The following is a 20,453-nucleotide window of genomic DNA, read 5'->3' as shown; positions in this document are numbered from 1 at the left end:
AAAAGCCTGAATCCAATGAGATAGCCAGGAGCTTTGGTTTTTAACGGGCTGGGGAGGCAAGAGCCACAAAACTTTACTGGAGATTTTTTAAACACCAGGACCCGGTGGAAGGCTGCACAGGTTGGAGGCAGCTCCACAGAAAGCTGTCTTCTTCCCAGTCTTAGCTCTAAGTGGAAGAAGAAACATCACCTGTAAGAATGTATAACCACACACTGGCCCTCACCCACCTGAGGCTAGGGTTTGTTACCTGTGTGTCCTGAAAAGATGCTAATTTAAACAGGTCTCAAGTAGCTACTGACCCAGGGTACGTGGAAGAAGCAAATCCAAATCCTCTCAGGTATAAATTCAGGCCTCCTAGAAATTCTATAAGTAAAATCCCAAAGAATATGATTTCACAATCAAAAGTCACAAAAAAGGGAATGAGCCACATGCGGGAGAATCTGCAGAAACAACAGAATCAGACCCCAAAACCCCAAAATCGCAGGATTCTCAGTTGGTAACTAGAACAGTAAGTGTATATGTGCCCTGAAATTTTGAAAGACTACTTAAAGTTTGATAAAGAAAGAAGGGACTCTCAAAAAAGTCCTAGTGGAGGGGCGCCTGGGTGGCTCAGTCGTTAAGCGTCTGCCTTCGGCTCAGGTCATGATCCCAGGTCCTGGGATCGAGCCCCGCATCGGGCTCCCTGCTCAGCGGGGAGTCTGCTTCTCCCTCTCCCTCTCCCCCTGCTTGTGTTTCCCTCTCTCGCTGTCTCTCTGTCAGATAAATAAAAATCTTTAAAAAAAAAAAAAAAAGTCCTAGTGGATATGAAAAAGAACCAAATAGAATAGGAATGAAAAGCATACTGAATTAAATCAGACAATGGATGGATGTGAAGAGAAAATTAGTGAGGAAAAGTATACTAAAATTATTACCCAGAATAGAAAATACTGACTGAAAGCTTTAAAATATAGGAAAGCAAGATTGAGAGACATGGAGAAGAGATACTGTATGATTCCATTTAGATGAAGTTCAAAAAGAGGCAAAACTGATCCTGCAAGAGAAAAAAGACCTTGACGCGCTGTCATTCCGCCAGCCGAGCTCTCCTGCCTGCAGGAACCCAGCGTCCTCCTCGCCCTGCCCTCCCTCCAGTGGCCGCGGTGCGGGGGAATGACTCAAGAATGCGGGGAAGACGCTCAACCTCCGTAATAACCAGGCAAACGTAAATGAAAACAGTGGGATACAGCTTATACCCATCAGATAGGCAAAAATGGAAGTGTGGCCGTACCAAACGTCAGGATGTGGAGAAACTGCAACTATTATACAGTGCCGGTGAGTATATACACTGGTGGATCTATTTTGAAGAAAGTTGGGTATTATCAAGTATAATTGAAGGTACATATACCCCATGACCTCACGTGAGAGGAATGGATGGGGGGAGGGTGATATTAGACATTTACTCTATTTATAATTTTTTAATTTATTTTTTTTCTTTTTTATTTTTTTTTAAGTAGGCTCCACGCCCAGCATGCAGCCCAATGCGGGGCTTGAACTCATGACCCTGAGATCAAGACCTGAGCTGAGATCGAGTCAGACCCTTAACCAACTGAGCCACCCAGGTGTCCCAAGTTTCTTTTAAAAAAAGAAGAAACATATATAATCTGACACAGGGCAAAATGTTAATATTCGGCAAAACTATTGGGTATGCATGTTTGTTATAGTCTTCCCTTTTTTAAAAACATTTCATTCATACGTTGTAAATCAGTAGTAAGCAAGTGTTTCAAATATATAAATACTTCCTGTATGTATAGACATATAGAATCCTTTAAATATATACCTGTCTTTAAACACCCGTGTAAAAATAAGAAAGTCTAACATTTTCAGTACCCACAATCCCATAATCCCATCGTGCATCTTCCCTCCATAGAAATTGCTATCCTGAATTTTGTTTTCAAACTTCCCTTCCCCTCCCCGCTTTAAAAAAGTGATTTTACCATATGTGCATTTATCCCTAAATGACTGGCATGTTTTAGACTTTAGGTAAATGAAACCAAACCATAAGCATCCCTCTGCAGTTAGCTTTTTAAAAACAGTGTATGTGAGCTTAGTCAGTGTTGATGCTTGCGGCTACAGTTCATTAATTTTCACTGCCCCAAAGTCTTAAAAATGCCGTCCTTCACACTTTTCCAAAGTTTTAGGTTTTGCCCTTTTGTATTTAAATCGTTAATCATTTTGGACATGATTCTGTGTATGGTATAAGACAGGAACCCAATTTCATTTTTTCCTCATAACTAGTTTGCATTACACGCTCAGTTCATCCAGACCTCAGTGATCTGCAGTGCTGGTTCTGTAATGTAGATATATTCTTAGATCAATCCATCTACTCTTTTTCTCATTTGGAAATTCTTTATTCTGGGTGTCAATTCTTTGTCATTTATAGGCATTGACATCCCAGTGTGTGGCTTGTTTTTTCGTATATTGAATTTTGTTGAACAAAGTTTTTTATTTTAATGTATTCAAACCAATCAGTCTTTTCCTCTATATTTTGCACTTCTTATTTCTTAAAATTCCTTACTTTCTTTTTCATATGGATAACCAATTATCCCAGCCCTCACTTGTAAATATTGTATGTCGAGTTTCCAAATATGCATGGATCTGTGTCTAACCTCCACTTTGTGCCCCTGGTCTGTCTGTCATCCCTGTGCTGACATCGCATTGTCTGAGCTCCTACCACGTCGTGATCTGTGACAAGTACACATCTTCCTCACTAGTCCCTTGGCTACTCTGGTCCTTTGCCTTTCCATACGAATTGGGGAAGTCTGTCAAGTTCCACACCAAAGCAAAGACATCCTAATAGGCTTTTGATTAGCGTTACACTGAAACTTTGGATTTGAGGAGAACTGCTATTCTGACAATACAGGGTCTTTGTCCATGAACGTGGACATGGTCTCTATCCCCATTTGTTTAGTGGATTATCTCCCCTTATATTGACTCGAATGGGAATCTTCTAAAGTTTCACCATTAAGTATAATATCTGCTATAATGTTCATGTTTTTAATAAAGTCTAGAAATTTCTCACATTCTCTTTTTCAAAATTGCCTGTCCCTTATCCTCTCTATTCCTCCCTTCTTGGTTCCATGTTGGACCTTCTCCTTATATCCTCTGTGCCTCTTAACCTCTTTCTTATTTTCTACCTCTGCATATCTCTGAAATTCTTTCTCGGAAACTTTTTTATCTTCTAGCTGATTAACTTTCTCTTCAGCTAAGTCTGGTCTTTTTATCCCATTCACAGAGATTTCCGTTTTAGTAATTCTAATTTTCATTACCTTAGTTCTAGTTAGGTTTTTCAAATCCGCTTGTTCTTTTTTTTCTTAGTAATTTGTTGCTTTTTATGTTTTCAATTCCTTAGTCTTTATGTTTTCAATTCCTTAGTCTTTATTTCTAGTCATTTAAAACCTACTTTATTCTAGCCAATGGTTTGATTATTTGGAATTCTTGGGGAGCTAACCTTACTTTTTGTCGTATCTGTTAACTCTTGCTCAGGGTCGCCTGTCCCCTCATGTGACTGGTACTTTCAGATTTCAAGCTCATCTTCAATGAGGTTCTACCTGTGGGTGTCCTATGTGGCTTGAGGTGAGGAATGTCTCTTGATAGCAATTTTTGGTCTTATTCTGTCAAATAGTCAAAGGATATCAATGGCTAGGTCTAATTTTCATATAGCATGAGTCTCCAAACCCATGAAAGCTCAGACTACTTAAAATTCTCAATCTATAGTTTCCCCCCACTACCCTCCAAAATCCAGGTTAAAATAAACAAGTTGCCTGCCATCTTCCTGGGCCAACAGGTAGATCTCAGTTCCAATTCTCTGCCCAAAGGTTCTTCACCCTTTTCTCACATGAGTGATAAAACACAAGCCTCTAGAAGATAAATTAACAGCACCCCACCCAAGGAGCCCCAGTGACACATTACATGTTTGCCACTCTGATTTTTAGTTCCCCCTTCCTTTCTGGCAATTATCTTACTTTATTACTTATTAAATAAGCCCAACTATACATTGAAAAAAAGTTTGTTATGTGAACACTAAAAACATGGTATTTTAGGTTACCTAGTCCACAATATTGCCAGAACCAGAAAATTTACTGTTAACTTTAAAAGCAGACTACAAAAAAAGTACATATTTAAAAAAAATAAAGATAGGGCGCCTGGGTGGCTCAGATGGTTAAGCGTCTGCCTTCGGCTCAGGTCATGATCCCAGGGTCCTGGATCGAGTCCCGCATCGGGCTCCCTGCTAGGTGGGGAGCCTGCTTCTCCCTCTGCCTCTGCCTCTCTCTCTCTCTCTCTGACTCTCATGAATAAATAAATAAAACATTTTAAAAAATAAAAAAAAATAAAAAAAATAAAGACAAAAAAGCTACCACCACAGACAGGGAACCACAGAACCAAAAGAAATATGCCAAAAGGCCTGAGTAATTTTTTTTAAGATTTTATTTATTTATTAGAGAGAGTGAGAGTAACAGCGCACAAGCAGGGAGAGGGGCAGAGGGAGAGGCAGAAGCAGACTCCCCGCAGAGCAGGGAGCCCGATGCAGGACTCCATCCCAGGACCCTGGGATCATGACCTGAGCTGAAGGCAGATGTTTAACTGACTAAGCCACCCAAGTGCCCCTAGGCCTGAGTAACTTTTATTTCTTTCTGAATACATCTACTTTTGCCCAAATAATTTAAAAGTGATTATTACTATCATAAACTGAGGAAAAAATGAAGATTCAATGGCCCATCCCATAATTTTTAGCTAAAGAGTAAACATCACATATATAGCCAGTAAGAGCCATCAGAACCCGGGTCTCCAGAGTTGAAACAGGGGAGCGCACTGGTCAGTGCCCCAAGGGCAGCTCACCACGCAGCCGCAAGTTTGAGGGAGTCAGGACTTCCGCAGTAGCAGTCTCTGTGAAGGAACCCACGAGGCTCCCTACTTCTCCCTCTCACTCCCACCAGACTCCCCACTTCTCCAGTTCTCACAGGACTCCTGTGGTTTACAGGGAACAATGAGTTACCACTCTTCCCACTATCCTCCCTGTCAAGAATTTGTCAAGAGAAGGATATTATCAAACAGCATCTATGTATGGTATTCTCCTTCGTCCTCCCTATACCTAACAATCTTTCTCCTCATCCCAGATGCCAGCATCCAACCACAGGGGAAAAGTCCCTTACCTTGCAAATGATTTCATTTGACACAAAAAGATATACTGTTTTCACTGAAGCAGTGGTTTCTAATCATGTGTCCCATCAGTAAAAAAAATTTTGACACTGCAACCCCAGTGTATTTATAAAGTACATTTATATATATTTTTGTATATATACTTATATATTATAGAAAACTGTATTACATAATAAAACATACAAAGAAAGGAATTAAGAAAGATAAAGCAACAGCTAAACTATAAAAAGAAGTTTAAACATTTACCTAACCAATACCATGGATTATATTTTATGTGGGAATGTTCCAGGTTATTCAGTCTAAGAGAAGTATTAGTGTCATGCACAGTAACAGTAAGGAAAATCCTTGAATAGATGTTGAGAACCTCCTTTACCAGAGAATTAAGATGTGTACTTATGCTGCCTCCCTCTACTTCCTTATCACCTAAGCCACCCGTCTTCTAAATGCTTACTGAGTTTTGAAATCCTTTGTTCTCAATGAAGCCTGTTTACATTCTAGATCTTTCTCCTTCTTAAAAGATAACATTATTCAAACCAATAATATGAAATTAACTCCCTGTTCTCTATTTACTCAGTACTGTGAAGACATTAACATTTTTGAAAGAACACTGCTAATCACATAGAACAGTCACACCTTCTTAATCATAACAAGGGAGAGAATATAGTTTGATAGTGAAAATTTGAAGTAGTTAAAGCAAAAAAAAGAATGACTATTTTAGAACATAAAATAGTATAAATACCTGGTAAAATTAGGTAAATTAATTAAAATATTTAGCTCAAACTGGTTCTATAGTACATAACTGGACTCAGAATTTGAAGACATTCTTAATTTGTTGAGCTCTTTTTTTTTTTTTTTTTTTTAAACGTAGGCTCCACACCCAGCATGGAGTCTAGTGCAGGGCTTGAACTCATGACCCTGAGATCAAGACCTGAGCTGAGATCAAGAGTTGGATGCTTAACCGACAGAGCCACCCAGGCGCCCCTATTGAGCTTTTGATTTTAAAAAGTCATCCTGGGGTTCCTGTGTGGCTCAGTAGTTAAGCGTCTGCCTTCGGCTCGGGTTGTGATCCCAGAGTCCTGGGATCGAGCCCCACATCGGGCTCCCTGCTCAGCGGGAAGCATGCTTCTCCTCTCCCACTCCCCCTGCTTGTGTCCCCTCTCTCTGTCAAGTAAATAAATAAAATCTTTTAAAATAAATAAATAAAATAAAAAGTCATCCTAATCTTGAGTTGAACTCTTCTTATATTCCCATAAGATTGAGAAAATTCACAGAGAATACTCATTTTTCAAGTTTTCACTTGGTTAGGATCATGTATGCTATGTGCAAAATATTTCTGTTTTACTCTCTACACTGAAGAGATGGTTTGACTAATGAAACACCGGCCTAATAATATGGTAGACAAACACACTTTAATAAGGATGAAAAATTCATCATGTCTGTGAGTGCTTCAGGTGACTGATGATATTATTAGGCACCTAATCACTCAGATACTTTAAATTTTCATGGATAATGTCTTCTGATCTACTAGGGAAGTATAAATAGAAGCATACATCTTGGATGAAGCTTAGTCCCTGGCTACATAAGAAAGGATAAAGAAAGAAAAGAAAATTGCACCGATCATTAATTTCTTTCTAAGACCCCTGTCTCCCTACCTTAAAGTTTATAAGGAAGTGGGCTTTTCATTTAACATCACATAAAATGAAAACAAATATTTTAATATTTATTTATTTTAATAGCCATCACTGCACCTGGGAAACACACTACACTTTTATATAATCATAACAATTAATCACAGCTTAAAAAAATTGGTGCATTATTTTGCTAATTATTTTTCTTTTGTGAGACTTTAGCAGAAGGCCCAGAAATAGAAAAAACTATGGGGTAATCAGAAGTTAAGTTATAATGCCAAGCTATACTTGGTTGAAAAGGTTTGATTAGGTATAAATGAATGCATAAGGCCCCCAACTGCTTTTCTCTCTTTTTATGCTTTGTTGCGTGGACCCAATGTCTTCTGTTTACCGCTCTACTACCACTAAAGATATGATTTGAGTATCATTAGCATAGGCTGGTGGTTACTTCATCTATAACTTACCTTCAAAATATAAGAAGAATGAAATATCCACCTAATTATTATTTATGATATACATGGAGGTAAACTTGTTATTTTATAAAATTAAATAATATGCCTTTTTAACAATAATAAGATCTTAATCAGCTTATTAACCCTAAGGACATCAGGTATGACTCCATCACATAAATACTGACAGACCATAGTCATAGATACAATTAGTTGGAACTGACAAACAGATTCTCAAGTATTAACTGCTGCAAGGTCCTTACCAGGCCTACCCTAATCCCCACCAGAAGAGCTTTCATTTGTCTCCAACCTGCAATGATGACATAGAAGGTGATGTAACTGGTCTTTCTGTACACTGAGTATGAAATTATTATATTCTGGTCACATATATTCACTAGCTCAAAGACAAAGACAGAACTCAAATTTCTAGAATTCTGAGGGCACCTGTGGTTTTGTTTTTAAGTAAATGTCTTTACACAGATTAACTCAGAAACCTTAAATTTCTTGTGCCATGGGTCTATGGAAAACACAGTAATTTTAAAGCACTGATGGACATAAATAATACTTTAAGATGTAGGAACAAAAGTAATGTGATATGAAAATATCTATGAATTCTACTGGTGACAAATCAGTTACTGCAAATACTCTTAGGAATTGTCACATGTTTCCTAACTGATGGAAATGCTAAATCCGTTAGAGATTAGCGAAAATTAAGATGTAACATGTTTCCCATCCAAGTTCCAAACCCTCTGAGTTCTGTCCATTTACGCCTTAGTAGTTAAGAGTCCCTATATTAACAACTCATTTAACCCAAAGACAATTACAGATGAGGACTCTGAGGTATGATGAGTTTCATACTGCATTACAGCAAAATAAGTGAATTAAGTATGCATGCACCCCCAGTCCCGTAAGTACTGGGACCCTCACCTTGATGGGGGGTTTCCGGGTGATGTGGGAGACAAGGAAGTTCATGGCAATGTCCTCACAGTTGATGTATTCATCCACCATATCTCGGATGGCCTGGGGCATCACGTAAGAATACAGGTAGGCATAATACTGTCAGGGGTAGAAAAAGAATCACATACTCTGTTAGAGGCCACAGTTCTTTGGCTTTCAGCCAAAATATACATGGATCTAGGGGCTGTTAGGAAGAGGAGGGGTGGGGAGGAGGTTGGGTGTGACGATCATTAGAGGAATCACCACTCCCTTTATTTAGGGAGTTGGGGCCAGGGATGCTAAACATCCTACAAGGCAGATCTTCTGCAATAAATAATTGACCCACCCAAATTGCCATTATCATCCCCCTTTTGAGGTCCATGGCACCTCAGTGATTTTACAACAATATGAAGATTTATCAAATTAGGTCAGACAGTGGTTCAGATGAACAGCATTCTATCTGTGACAATAAGGGATAAGTGAGGGGAAAGCCTGGTTACAGAGCCATAAAAATCCAATCCCTCAGTTCCTCCGCTTATGGATTCTAGAATCTGATCACTTCTTAACCACTGCCACTGGCTACTCCCTGCTCCAAGCCACCATCATCTTTTGCCTGATTATTCATATAGTCTCCTAAACAGTTTCCCTGCTCCCATATTTTCTTCCCTCCAGTCCATTCTATGCACAGCAGAGTGACCATGTTCAAACACAAGTGCAACTGAACATGTCACTCCAAACCTCAGCGGTTTTTCATCTCACTCAGAGTAAAGGCCTATGTTCTTAAAATGTCCTGAAAGGCCCACAAAATGGTGTGCTAAAGCTGGTTCACATCTGCTAATGAATGTCAACTGCTAAATTTTCAGGAATTTTATGAGACTATTTAGGAATTTTGTGAGCTTGTTACAAAAAATAGCCATTATTAAAAATATAATTACATAAACTTAAAATTAAATAAGCTATATTAAAAACCAATAAGTAGCTAAAGCACATCACTTAATTAGCTTCATTTTACCATTGTTTATTACATTTTACTATTATCTTGAAGTTATTTATGTCTATCATATCTGTATGGTGAAAATACTATAGAACTGCCCATCCCTTTCCAACTCCAAGTTCAGTGACTCATATCTATAACTTGAAATCAGCCATGCTAAAAATATTTATACCACAGAAATGGACAAATGCTATAAACAAGGCACATGTCAACTATGATGTGTTGCAATGTTGCTGATGAATGAATAGGTGAGGTGCCTAATAAAACTGATTTATATATATTTTATTACCTTAAATAGTTAGAATCTATGTAATGAAATACTGATCATAAAATTTTTTGTACCACACAGTGGTTTGCTGGTTATCTTGTGACAAAGTACTTAAAGGATGGTGAACTTAAAAGATGAATTATACATTTTTCTTTTATAAAAAGACAGATGATTGAAATCTGTTGACCCTTTAAATGGCCAGTGGCTGTCATCAGTATGCTAATGAGAATATATTTACTGAACACAATCCATATCCTCAACAAGGAAAAGGAGACATAACCAGAAGAAAGAACTGCTTTTTAGAAAAATGGAGAAAGCATTATGAAAACAAACGTTTAGAAGTATTTCCACCATTTTGTGATTATGACTGATGCCATAAATCAATAAACACTTCCATATCTGCACATTTTAAAACATATAAAAACTTTGTAACCTGTTTAAAAATATTTTAAATGAAGTTTCAATGGATTTAGAACCTACTCTAAGAAAAAGTAACACTTTCTCGTTAGTTTGCTAAAAAAAAATTAAATGGCATTACAGAAGATGAAAATTCTAGTCCAATTTGAACACAATTTAGTGGATGAGTATCATGACTTAATAAGCACAGCAATATGGTATTTCTTACAGGGAGAGTGACTAAAACCGAGCATCAAAAACATGTTTAATTTAGAAATAGAGCTCTGACTTGCCATAGCACAGTATCAATTCAGGATTTTAAAAAATAATATACTGAATCTAATATAACACTGAATGTTAACTGGAATTAAAACAAAAAGTTAAGGGGCGCCTGGGTGGTGTGGTCGGTTAAGCATCCGACTCTTGGTTTCGGCTCAGGCTGTGACCTCAGGGTCATGAGATTGAGCCCCACATTGGGTTCCATGTTGGGTGGGGAGCAATGGGGGACTAAATAAACATTTCTGTAAATCATAGGCTTGAGGGCTGCTACCTTTGTTCTAGATTTTCAAATAGAAAAAAACTCCAAGGTTTACTAAGTAAATTATTTATTACTTGAAAATGACAGGATCTCACTACTGTAACTTTTAAACTTCAGAATTTGGGAACAGGCAGACTTTTCAGAAGACAAGTAAATTCTCAAGGTATGAATAGACAATGCTGAAATTGGTGGTTCTTTCTTGGATGACCAGTGTGAAAATAAAGGACTGCTAGTTAGGTATGGTTTCTCAGCCAGATACTTTCCCCATCCCAACCAAAGCCCACCCACATTTGGAAAATAAGCATGAGGGTGAGGTTCAAGAATGGGACAAGCATATCAGCGTCACACATTAAGTTGTAAAAAGAAAAAAAAAAAAAAAGCTGAAAATGTAATGATTTCTTAGCCTGATTCAAAACATCCCTAGTAAGATGACTTTCAAAATTCTGTTTGCGGTGGGTCGAAAGATGCCACCATCTGAAATTTGAAATATGTAAGGGACAAAGCCTGGAGAAAGTTGGGATGTCAGTTTGAGGTACCAGAGGGACATACGGTGGGCGGGGGGGGGGGGGCGCTCATGAAAACAATTAGGTATATAAGTACAGGCATCAGGGAACAGCCAAGACAGGAATATAGACACAGAAATTACCAGCCTATAGGTGCTCAGCCCCAAGACCTTGAGCTATGAGAGAACATCTAGGGAAGACCAAAGTAAGAAGAGCACTAGATACAGAAGTTAGAAGGCTGAGATACTTCAACATTTATGGGGCAAACAGTATGGTGGATGGGTCTTCCATGTGAGCAATGAAGTTGCCCAGAATGAGAGCGGGCATGGAGGGGAGATCAAGAGGACGGGCCATGTGCCAAGGTCTTTGATGACCAGGAAAAAATGGCTAGGAGGTTGCTAGATGGAAGCAACAAGACAGATGCTGTGAGCCTCAAATGAGATTTTATATGATAGCTGAGAACTGTCTGGAAGTGTCATCAGTAAGCAATAAAAATGGTTCTTTATAACCTTCCCTGCTCCAAAGTACGTATCTGGGGAAATGAGTGGACTCAATCACTGTCCCTGGAAGAAATACAGGAACAAGGTAAAGGGGAAGCACTGTCCTCAGAGAAAAGTCGGGTTTTAATCAGGTCAAGAGATAGAGGAGGCATTCTGTGAAGTGGCGGGGGGGTTGGGGTGCAGGCAACTTGACCACCTCAGAAGAGGGCTTCTTCAGAGCCCAGAAGTACTTGGGAGGGAAGGTATAGAGCAACACTATCTAAGATTATGTGAGTCACAACTGTCACTTTAAATTCTCTAGTAGCCACATTTTAAAAAAAGATTTAATTAATTTGTGAGAGAGACAGAGAGCACGAGCGGGGCAGAGGGAGATGGACAAGCAGACCTCCCACTGAGTGCAGAGCCCCAACACAGGGCTCGATCCCAGAACCCTGAGATCATAGCCTGAGCCGAAGTCAGAAGCTTAACTGACTAAGCCACCCAGATATCCCTAGTAGCCACATTTTGAAAAAGAGAAACAGTAAAATTAATTAGAATATATTTTATTTAACCCAGTGTATCCAAAATAATTGCATTTTAACATATCAAAATCTGGTATGCACTTTACACTTACAGCTCATTTCAATATTGGCCAGTCGCATTTCAAGTATTCAATAGCCATGTGTGGCCAGTGGCTACTTTACAGAACAGAAAACGTACAGAGGAAAGATGAGTCAGGAGCAAAAAAAGCTTAGCATTAACAATACAGGAGAGAAGTAATGACTGGAGGGATTTGCAATTTAGATATCCAATAAGACCTGGGATGAGTGCCATGGTGAAAGCTCTAAGGAATAAACAAAACTTGCATAACCACAACAGAGGCTCATGGTGGAGCTTGAGATAGTAGTGGGTTAACCTGAGTCAAAAGAGAACCAGCCTTCTTTCTGCTGGGCAGGCCATGTCTGGGACAACAATGGTAAAACAACAGTATTTTAGTCTAAAGCTCTCAATTTTACAGGCAAGCCAATGCCCAGAAAGAACAAACTAATTTTCCTAATAGCCTACATGCAACTATGCAGGGAGCCTTCTCACCCTGACATTTTATCCCAGAGTTTATTCTTGAATACAGTCTTTAAAAACAGAAATAACTTACATGTCTAGCATACAAGGGACATATAAGAAACATTAGAAGGGCTAACTTTAGAGCAGCATTTCACTACCACACAAAGGCTCAACTCTTAACCAAGTTCACACTAATCTTACCAAGCTTTTCCTTACCTTGTGAAAGAAGGCAGCACCTGTCAGCACCATGGACAGCTCACAGGAGTAGTTGGAATTGTAGAGCCAGGACTGATGAGGGATGTCCCATGCATGGTAACGGCCAGGGAAACCCACAATGCGATCCCGTGCTTCTCTCCACACCCTCAGAAAACACAAGTATATGCACACACCTGAGTACAAAGCTCTAAGATTATCAGAAACACTTAAAATTATTTCTCTGTCGTGCAGGCTCTGGCCCTTGAGCTAATCATTTTTCCTCTCAAAAAAAAAATTTTTTTTAAAGATTTTATTTATTTCTTTGACAGAGAGAGAGACACAGCGAGAGAGGGAACATAAGCAGGGTGAGTGGGAGAGGGAGAAGTAGGCTTCCCGCTGAGCAGGGAGTCCAATGCAGGGCTCGATCCCAGGACCCTGGGCTCGTGACCTGAGCCGAAGGCAGACACTTAACGACTAAACCATCCAGGCACCCCCTCTTAAAAATTTTTAAAATAACAAAATTAGTCACAGGCTAAACAGGATAAGAACAAGCAAACAGTGCTATATGTAGCTTCTTTAATAAGCACCTGCTTATTGCTCTTCTAACTTTTGGCCGCCAGCACTTCTTCAGCTTTTACAGAAAGAACAAGCTGGAATAACATGGGAAGGAAATAACTGAAGTTAAGAGTTTCCAAAACGGGGTACGTACACCATCAAAAGAAGTGATCTTAGGACCATACAAATGAAAGATTCAGAAATGCAAGAAATAATAAATTGAGGGGTGCCTGGGTGGCTCAGTAGGTTAAGCATCTGCCTTTGGCTCAGTCATGATCTCAGGGTCTTGGGATTGAGTCCCGCATCGGGATCCCTGCTCAAAGGGGAGCCTGCTTGTCTCTCCCCCTGCCCTGCCTCCAGTGCGTGCACTCTCTCTCTCTCAAATAAATAAAATTTTTAAAAAATAATAAACTGAGGCAAGATGGCAGAGGAGTAGGAGACCTAAATTTCATCTGGTCCCAGGAATTCAGCTGGATAGGAATCAAGCCATTCTGAACACCTATGAACTCAACAGGAGATAGAAGAAAAGAATAGCAGCAACTCTCTGAACAGAAAAGCGACCACTTTCTGGAAGGTAGGACGTGCTGAGAAGTGAATCCAAGGCGATATTCGGGAGGATAGACGGCAGGGGAGGGGGGCCTCCGTCAGCTGCTACTGGCAAGTGCTAGAGCAGCGGAGCACAAAATTGGAACTTTTAGAAGTTGGCTCCGCTGAGGGACGTCGTTCCAGTGGCTAAGCAGGGGGTGGAACCCTCGCTGGGACAGTGTGGTCTCAGGACCCTTGGGGTCACAGAAAGACTGGGGGTGCCTGAGAGTGGCAGAGCACCCAGGTATCGGAGCAGGGAAGCCGGCTGCGGAGACCGAGTCGAGGAGCAGGCTCGCAGCTCAGGGTTGCCATAAACCGTGACCCGCGGCACAGTCGGGCCACTGCTCCTACAGAAGGTACCCAACAAGCGGCAGATCCAGGGAGATTCCCCTTCCTCCCCTGGGAGGAGTGGCGTGGGAGCGCACCGCAGGCATCTGCTGAGTTTGGAGACTCCACGTGGGGTCGTGTGCCAGGGATAGAAACGCTCGGTCACAGGCCAGGTTAGCACAGAGTGCGGCCAGAGACCGGGGAGATGGGAGTGATGGACTGCTTTTCTCTGGGGGCGCACTGAGGAGCGGGGCCCCGAGTTCTCGGCTCCTCCAGGGCGGAGATTGGGAGGCTGCCATTTTCAATCTCGTCCTCCAAAGCTGTACGGAAAGCTTGCAGGGAACAAAAGCTATGGAGAGCAAACCTGAGCAGATTACTTAGACCAGACTGGCAATTATGCCTCTGGCAAAGATATTTGGGAACCATGGCAACAGGCCCCTCCCCCAGAAGATCAGCAAGAACGGCCAGCCAAGACCAAGTTTACCGATGAATGAGAACGGCAGAACTCCAACGCTAGGGGAATACTGCACAGAGAATTCATGGCTTTTTTACCATGATTCTTTAGTCCTTCAAAGTTAATTTTTTTTTTTTTGAATTTTTCTTTTTCCCTTTTTCAACCAACATCTTATTGATCCCTTTTTTAAAAAATCTTTTTTATTTTTCATTTTTAGAGTCATATTCTATCCCTTCATAGTAGTTACCTTATTTTTGGTAAGTTGTTCTCTTTAAAATTTGGGGATACGGTTTCTTCTAACAGACCAAAATATACCCTAATCTCTAGTATATGGCTTTGTTCTAGTCTCCTGCCTGATCACATTCTCTCCCCCGCCCTTTTTTTTTTAAATCCTTTCTTTTTTCAACCAACTTATCAATTCCTTTTATAAAATCTTTTATAATTTTCATCTTTACAATCATATTCCATCCCTTCATCGTATTTACCCTTATTTTTCTACATATATAAGTTTTTTTTCTTTAAAATTTTGGGAGGCACTTTCTTCTAACACACCAAAATATGCCCAAAATCTAGTGTGTGGCACTGATCTATGCACCAGCCTGATCATATTTGATCATATTCTGTTTTTTTGTTGTTTGCTTGTTTATCTTTTTTTCTTTTTTCTTTCTTTCCCTTTCTTTTCCCCCGGTTTCAGGTCTCTTCGGATTTGTTTAGTGTATATTTTTCTGGGGTCGTTGTTACCCTGTTAGCATTTTGTTCTCTCATTCATCTATTCTCCTCTGGACAAAATGACAAGACAGAAAAAATCACCTCAAAAAAAAGAACAAGAGGCAGTACCAACTGCCAGGGACCTAATCAATACGGATATTAGTAAGATGTCAGAACTAGAGTCCAGAATGATGATTTTAAAGATACTAGCTGGGATTGAAAAAAGTGCCATTAGAGAAACCCTTTCTGGAGAAATAAAAGAACTAAAATCTAACCAAGTCGAAATCAAAAAGGCTATTAATGAGGTGCAATCAAAAATGGAGGCTCTAACTGCTAGGATAAATGAGGCAGAAGAGAGAATCAGTGATATAGAAGACCAAAAGGTGGAGAATAAAGAAGCTGAGAAAAAGAGAGATAAACAACTACTGGATCATGAGGGCAGATTTCGAGAGATAAGTGATACCACAAGACAAAACAATATTAGAATAATTGGGATCCCAGAAGAAGAAGAAAGAGAGAGAGGGGCAGAAGGTATATTGGAGCAAATTATAGCAGAGAACTTCCCTAATTTGGGGAAGGAAACAGGCATCAAAATCCAGGAGGCACAGAGAACCCCTCTCAAAATCAATAAAAATAGGTCAACACCCCGACATCTAATAATAAAACTTACAAGTCTCAGAGACAAAGAGAAAATCCTGAAAGCAGCTCGGGACAAGAGATATGTAACCTACAATGGTAGAAACATTAGATTGGCAACAGACCTATCCACAGAGACCTGGCAGGCCAGAAAGGACTGGCATGATATATTCAGAGCACTAAATGAGAAAAATACACAGCCAAGAATACTATATCCAGCTAGGCTGTCACTGAAAATAGAATGAGAGATAAAAAGCTTCCAGGACAAACGAAAACTAAAGGAATTTGCAAACACAAAACCAGCCCTACAAGAAATATTGAAAGGGGTCCTCTAAGCAGAGAGCCTAAAAGTAACACAGACCACAAAGAAACACAGACAATATACAGTAACAGTCACCTTACAGGCAATACAATGGCACTAAATTCATATCTTTCAATAGTTACCCTGAACGTAAATGGGCTAAATGCCCCAATCAAAACACAGAGGGTATCAGATTGGATAAAAAAACAAGACCCATCGATATGCTGTCTGCAAGAGACTCATCTTAGACACAAAGACACCCCCAGATTGAAAGTGAAGGGATGGAAAACCATTTACCATGCTAATGGACACCAAAAGAAAGCTGGGGTGGCAATCCTTATATCAGACAAATTAGATTTTAAACCAAAGACTGTAATATGAGATGAGGAAGGACACTATATCCTACTTAAAGGGTCTATCCAACAAGAAGATCTAACAATTGTAAATATCTATGCCCCTAACGTGGGAGCAGCCAATTTTATAAGGCAATTAATAACAAAAGCAAAGAAACACATCGACAACAATACAATAATAGTGGGGGACTTTAACAACCCCCTCACTGAAATGGACAGATCATCTAAGCAAAAGATCAACAAGGAAATAAAGACTTTAAATGACACACTGGACCAAATGGACTTCACAGACATATTCAGAACATTCCATCCCAAAGTAACAAGATACACATTCTTCTCTAGCGCCCATGGAACATTCTCCAGAATAGATCACATCCTAGGTCACAAATCAGGTCTCAATCGTTACCAAAAGATTGGGATCATTCCCTGCCTATTTTCAGACCACAATGCTCTGAAACTAGAACTCAATCACAAGAGGAAAGTCGAAAAGAACTCAAATACATGGAGGCTAAAGAGCATCCTACTAAAGAATGAATGGGTCAACCAGGAAATCAAAGAAGAATTTAAAAAAATCATGGAAACAAATGAAAATGAAAACACAACTGTTCAAAGTCTTTAGGATGCAGCAAAGGCAGTCCTAAGAGGAAAGTATATAGCAATACAAGCCTTTCTCAAGAAACAAGAAAGGTCTCAAATACACAACCAAACACTACCCCTAAAGGAGCTGAAGAAAGAACAGCAAATAAAGCCTAAACCCAGCAGGAGAAGACAAATAATAAAGATCAGAACAGAAATCAATGAAATAGAAACCAAAAGAACAGTAGAACAGATCAACGAAACTAGGAGCTGGTTCTTTGAAAGAATTAACAAGATTGATAAACCCCTGGCCAAACTTATCAAAAAGAAAAGAGAAAGGACCCAAATAAATAAAATCATGAATGAAAGAGGAGAGACCACAACCAACACCAAAGAAATACAATTATAAGAACATATTATGAGCAACTATATGCCAGCAAATTAGATAATCTGGAAGAAATGGATGCATTCCTAGAGATGTATCAACTACCAAAACTGAACCAGGAAGAAATAGAAAACCTGAACAGACCTATAACCACTAAGGAAATTGAAGCAGTCATCAAAAATCTCCTAACAAACAAAGCCCAGGGCCAGATGGCTTCCCAGGGGAATTCTATCAAACATTTAAAGAAGAATTAATATGTATTCTTCTGAAACTGTTCCAAAAAACAGAAAGGGAAGGAAAACTTCCAAACTCGTTTTAGGAGGCCACTATTACCTTGATCCCAAAACCAGACAAAGACCCCATCAAAAAGGAGAATTACAGACCAATATCCCTGATGAACATGGATGCAAAAATTCTCACCAAAATACTAGCCAATAGGATCCAACAGTACATTGAAAGGATTATTCACACAACCAAGTGGGATTTATGCCTGAGCTGCAAGGTTGGTTCAACATCCGCAAATCAATCAATGGGACACATTAATAAAAGAAAGAACAAGGACCATATGATCCTCTCAATACATGCAGAAAAAGCCTCTGACAAAGTACAGCATCCTTTCTTGATCAAAACTCTTCAGAGTATAGGCATAGAGGGTACATACCTCAATATCATAAAAGCCATCCATGAAAAACCCACAGCGAATATCATTCTCAATGGGGAAAAACAGAGCTTTCCCCCTAAGGTCAGGAACACGGCAGGGATTTCCACTATCACCACTGCTATTCAACATAGCATTAGAAGTCCTCGCCACAGCAATCAGACAACAAAAAGAAATCAAAGGCATCCAAGTCGGCAAAGAAAAAGTCAAACTCTCACTCTTTGCAGATGATATGATACTTTATGTGGAAAACCCCAAAGACTCCACCCCAAAACTGCTAGAACTCATACAGGAATTCAGTAAAGTGGCAGGATATAAAATCAATGCACAGAAATCAGTGGCATTCCTATACACTAACAACAAGACAGAAGAAAGAGAAATGAAGGAGTTGATCCCATTTACAACTGCACTCAAAACCGTAAGATACCTAGGAATAAATCTAACCAAAGAGGCAAAGAATCTGTACTCAGAAAACTATAAAATACTCATGAAAGAAATTGAGGAAGACACAAAGAAATGGAAAAACGTTCCATGCTCATGGATTGGAAGAACAAATATTGTGAAGATGTCAATGCTGCCTAGAGCAATCTACACATTTAATGCAATCCCTATCAAAATACCATCAACTTTTTTCAAAGAAATGGAACAAATAATCCTAAAATTTGTATGGAACCAGAAAAGACCTCGAATAGCCAAAGGAATGTTGAAAAAGAAAAGCAAAGCTGGTGGCATCACAATTCCGGACTTCAAGCTTTATTACAAAGCTGTCATCATCAAGACAGTATGGTACTGGCACAAAAACAGACACATAGATCAGTGGAACAGAATAGAGAGCCCAGAAATGGACCCTCAACTCTATGGTCAACTAATCTTCGACAAAGCAGGAAAGAATGTCCAATGGAAAAAAGATAGTCTCTTCAACAAATGGTGTTGGGAAAATTGGACAGCCACATGCAGAAGAATGAAACTGGACCATTTCCTTACACCATACACAAAAATAGACTCCAAATGGTTGAAAGACCTAAATGTGAGACAGGAGTCCATCAAAATCCTAAAGGAGAACACAGGCAGCAACCTCTTTGACCTCAGCCGCAGCAACTTCTTCCTAGAAACATCGCCAAAGGATAGGGAAGCAAGGGCAAAAATGAACTATTGGGACTTCATCAAGATAAAAAGCTTCTGCACAGCCAAAGAAACAGTCAACAAAACCAAAGACAACCGACAGAATGGGAGAAGATATTTGCAAATGACATATCAGATAAAAGGCTAGTATCCAAAATCTATTAAGAACTTATTAAACTCAACACCCAAAGAACAAATGATCTAGTCAAGAAATGGGCAGAAGACATGAACAGACATTTTTCCAAAGAAGACATCCAAATGGCCAACAGACACATGAAAAAGTGCTCAACACCGCTCGGCATTAGGGAAATCCAAATCAAAACCTCAGTGAGATACCACCTCACACCAGTCAGAATGGCTAAAATTAACAAGTCAGGAAACGACAGATGTTGGCGGGATGCGGAGAAAGGGGAACCCTCCTACACTGTTGGTGGGAATGCAAACTGGTGCAGCCACTCTGGAAAACAGTATGGAGGTTCCTCAAAAAGTTTAAAATAGGGCGCCTGGGTGGCTCAGTTGGTTAAGCGACTGCCTTCGGTTCAGGTCATGATCCTGGAGTCCCAGGATCAAGTCCCGCATCGGGCTCCCTGTTCAGCAGGGAGTCTGCTTCTCCCTCTGACCCTCCTCCCTCTCGTGCTCTCTGTCTCTCATTCTCTCTCTCTCAAATAAATAAATAAAATCTTTAAAAAAAAAAAAAAGTTGAAAATAGAGCTACCCTATGACCCAGCAATTGCACTACTGGGTATTTACCCCAAAGATACAAATGTAGGGATCCAAAGGGGTACATGCACCCCGATGTTTATAGCAGCAATGTCCACAATAGCCAAACTATGGAAAGAGCCTAGATGTCCATCAACAGATGAATGGATAAAGAAGATGTGGTATATATATACAATGGAATATTATGCAGCCATCAAAAGGAATGAAATCTTGCCATTTGCAATGACGTGGATGGAACTGGAGGGTATTATGCTGAGCAAAATAAGTCAATCAGAGAAACACATGTATCATATGACCTCACTGATATGACGAATTCTTAATCTCAGGAAACAAACTGAGGGTTGCTGGAGTGGTGGGGGTGGGAGGGGTGGGAGGGATGGGGTGGCTGGGTGATAGACATTGGGGAGGGTATGTGCAGTGGTGAGTGCTGTG

General features: G+C 39.8%; 1 protein-coding gene across 1 annotated transcript in view; it reads right to left on the bottom strand.

The window, feature by feature from the left end:
* EXTL3 (exostosin like glycosyltransferase 3) overlaps positions 1–20,453 on the bottom strand; it is a 45,257-nt gene that overhangs the window by 4,094 nt on the left and 20,710 nt on the right. The window contains exons 3-4 of the mRNA XM_021698937.2: positions 12,663–12,807; positions 8,198–8,326 (exon numbers count right to left, since the gene is read on the bottom strand). Coding sequence (XP_021554612.1) covers positions 8,198–8,326; positions 12,663–12,807 — 274 coding nt within the window. The remainder of the gene's footprint in view (positions 1–8,197; positions 8,327–12,662; positions 12,808–20,453) is intronic.

The sequence above is a fragment of the Neomonachus schauinslandi genome, chromosome 2, assembly GCF_002201575.2.
Source record: "Neomonachus schauinslandi chromosome 2, ASM220157v2, whole genome shotgun sequence".
Lineage (NCBI taxonomy): Eukaryota > Metazoa > Chordata > Mammalia > Carnivora > Phocidae > Neomonachus > Neomonachus schauinslandi.
The sequence above is the reverse complement of the archived record's forward strand: the minus strand, read 5'-3'. Positions and strand labels throughout refer to the sequence as shown.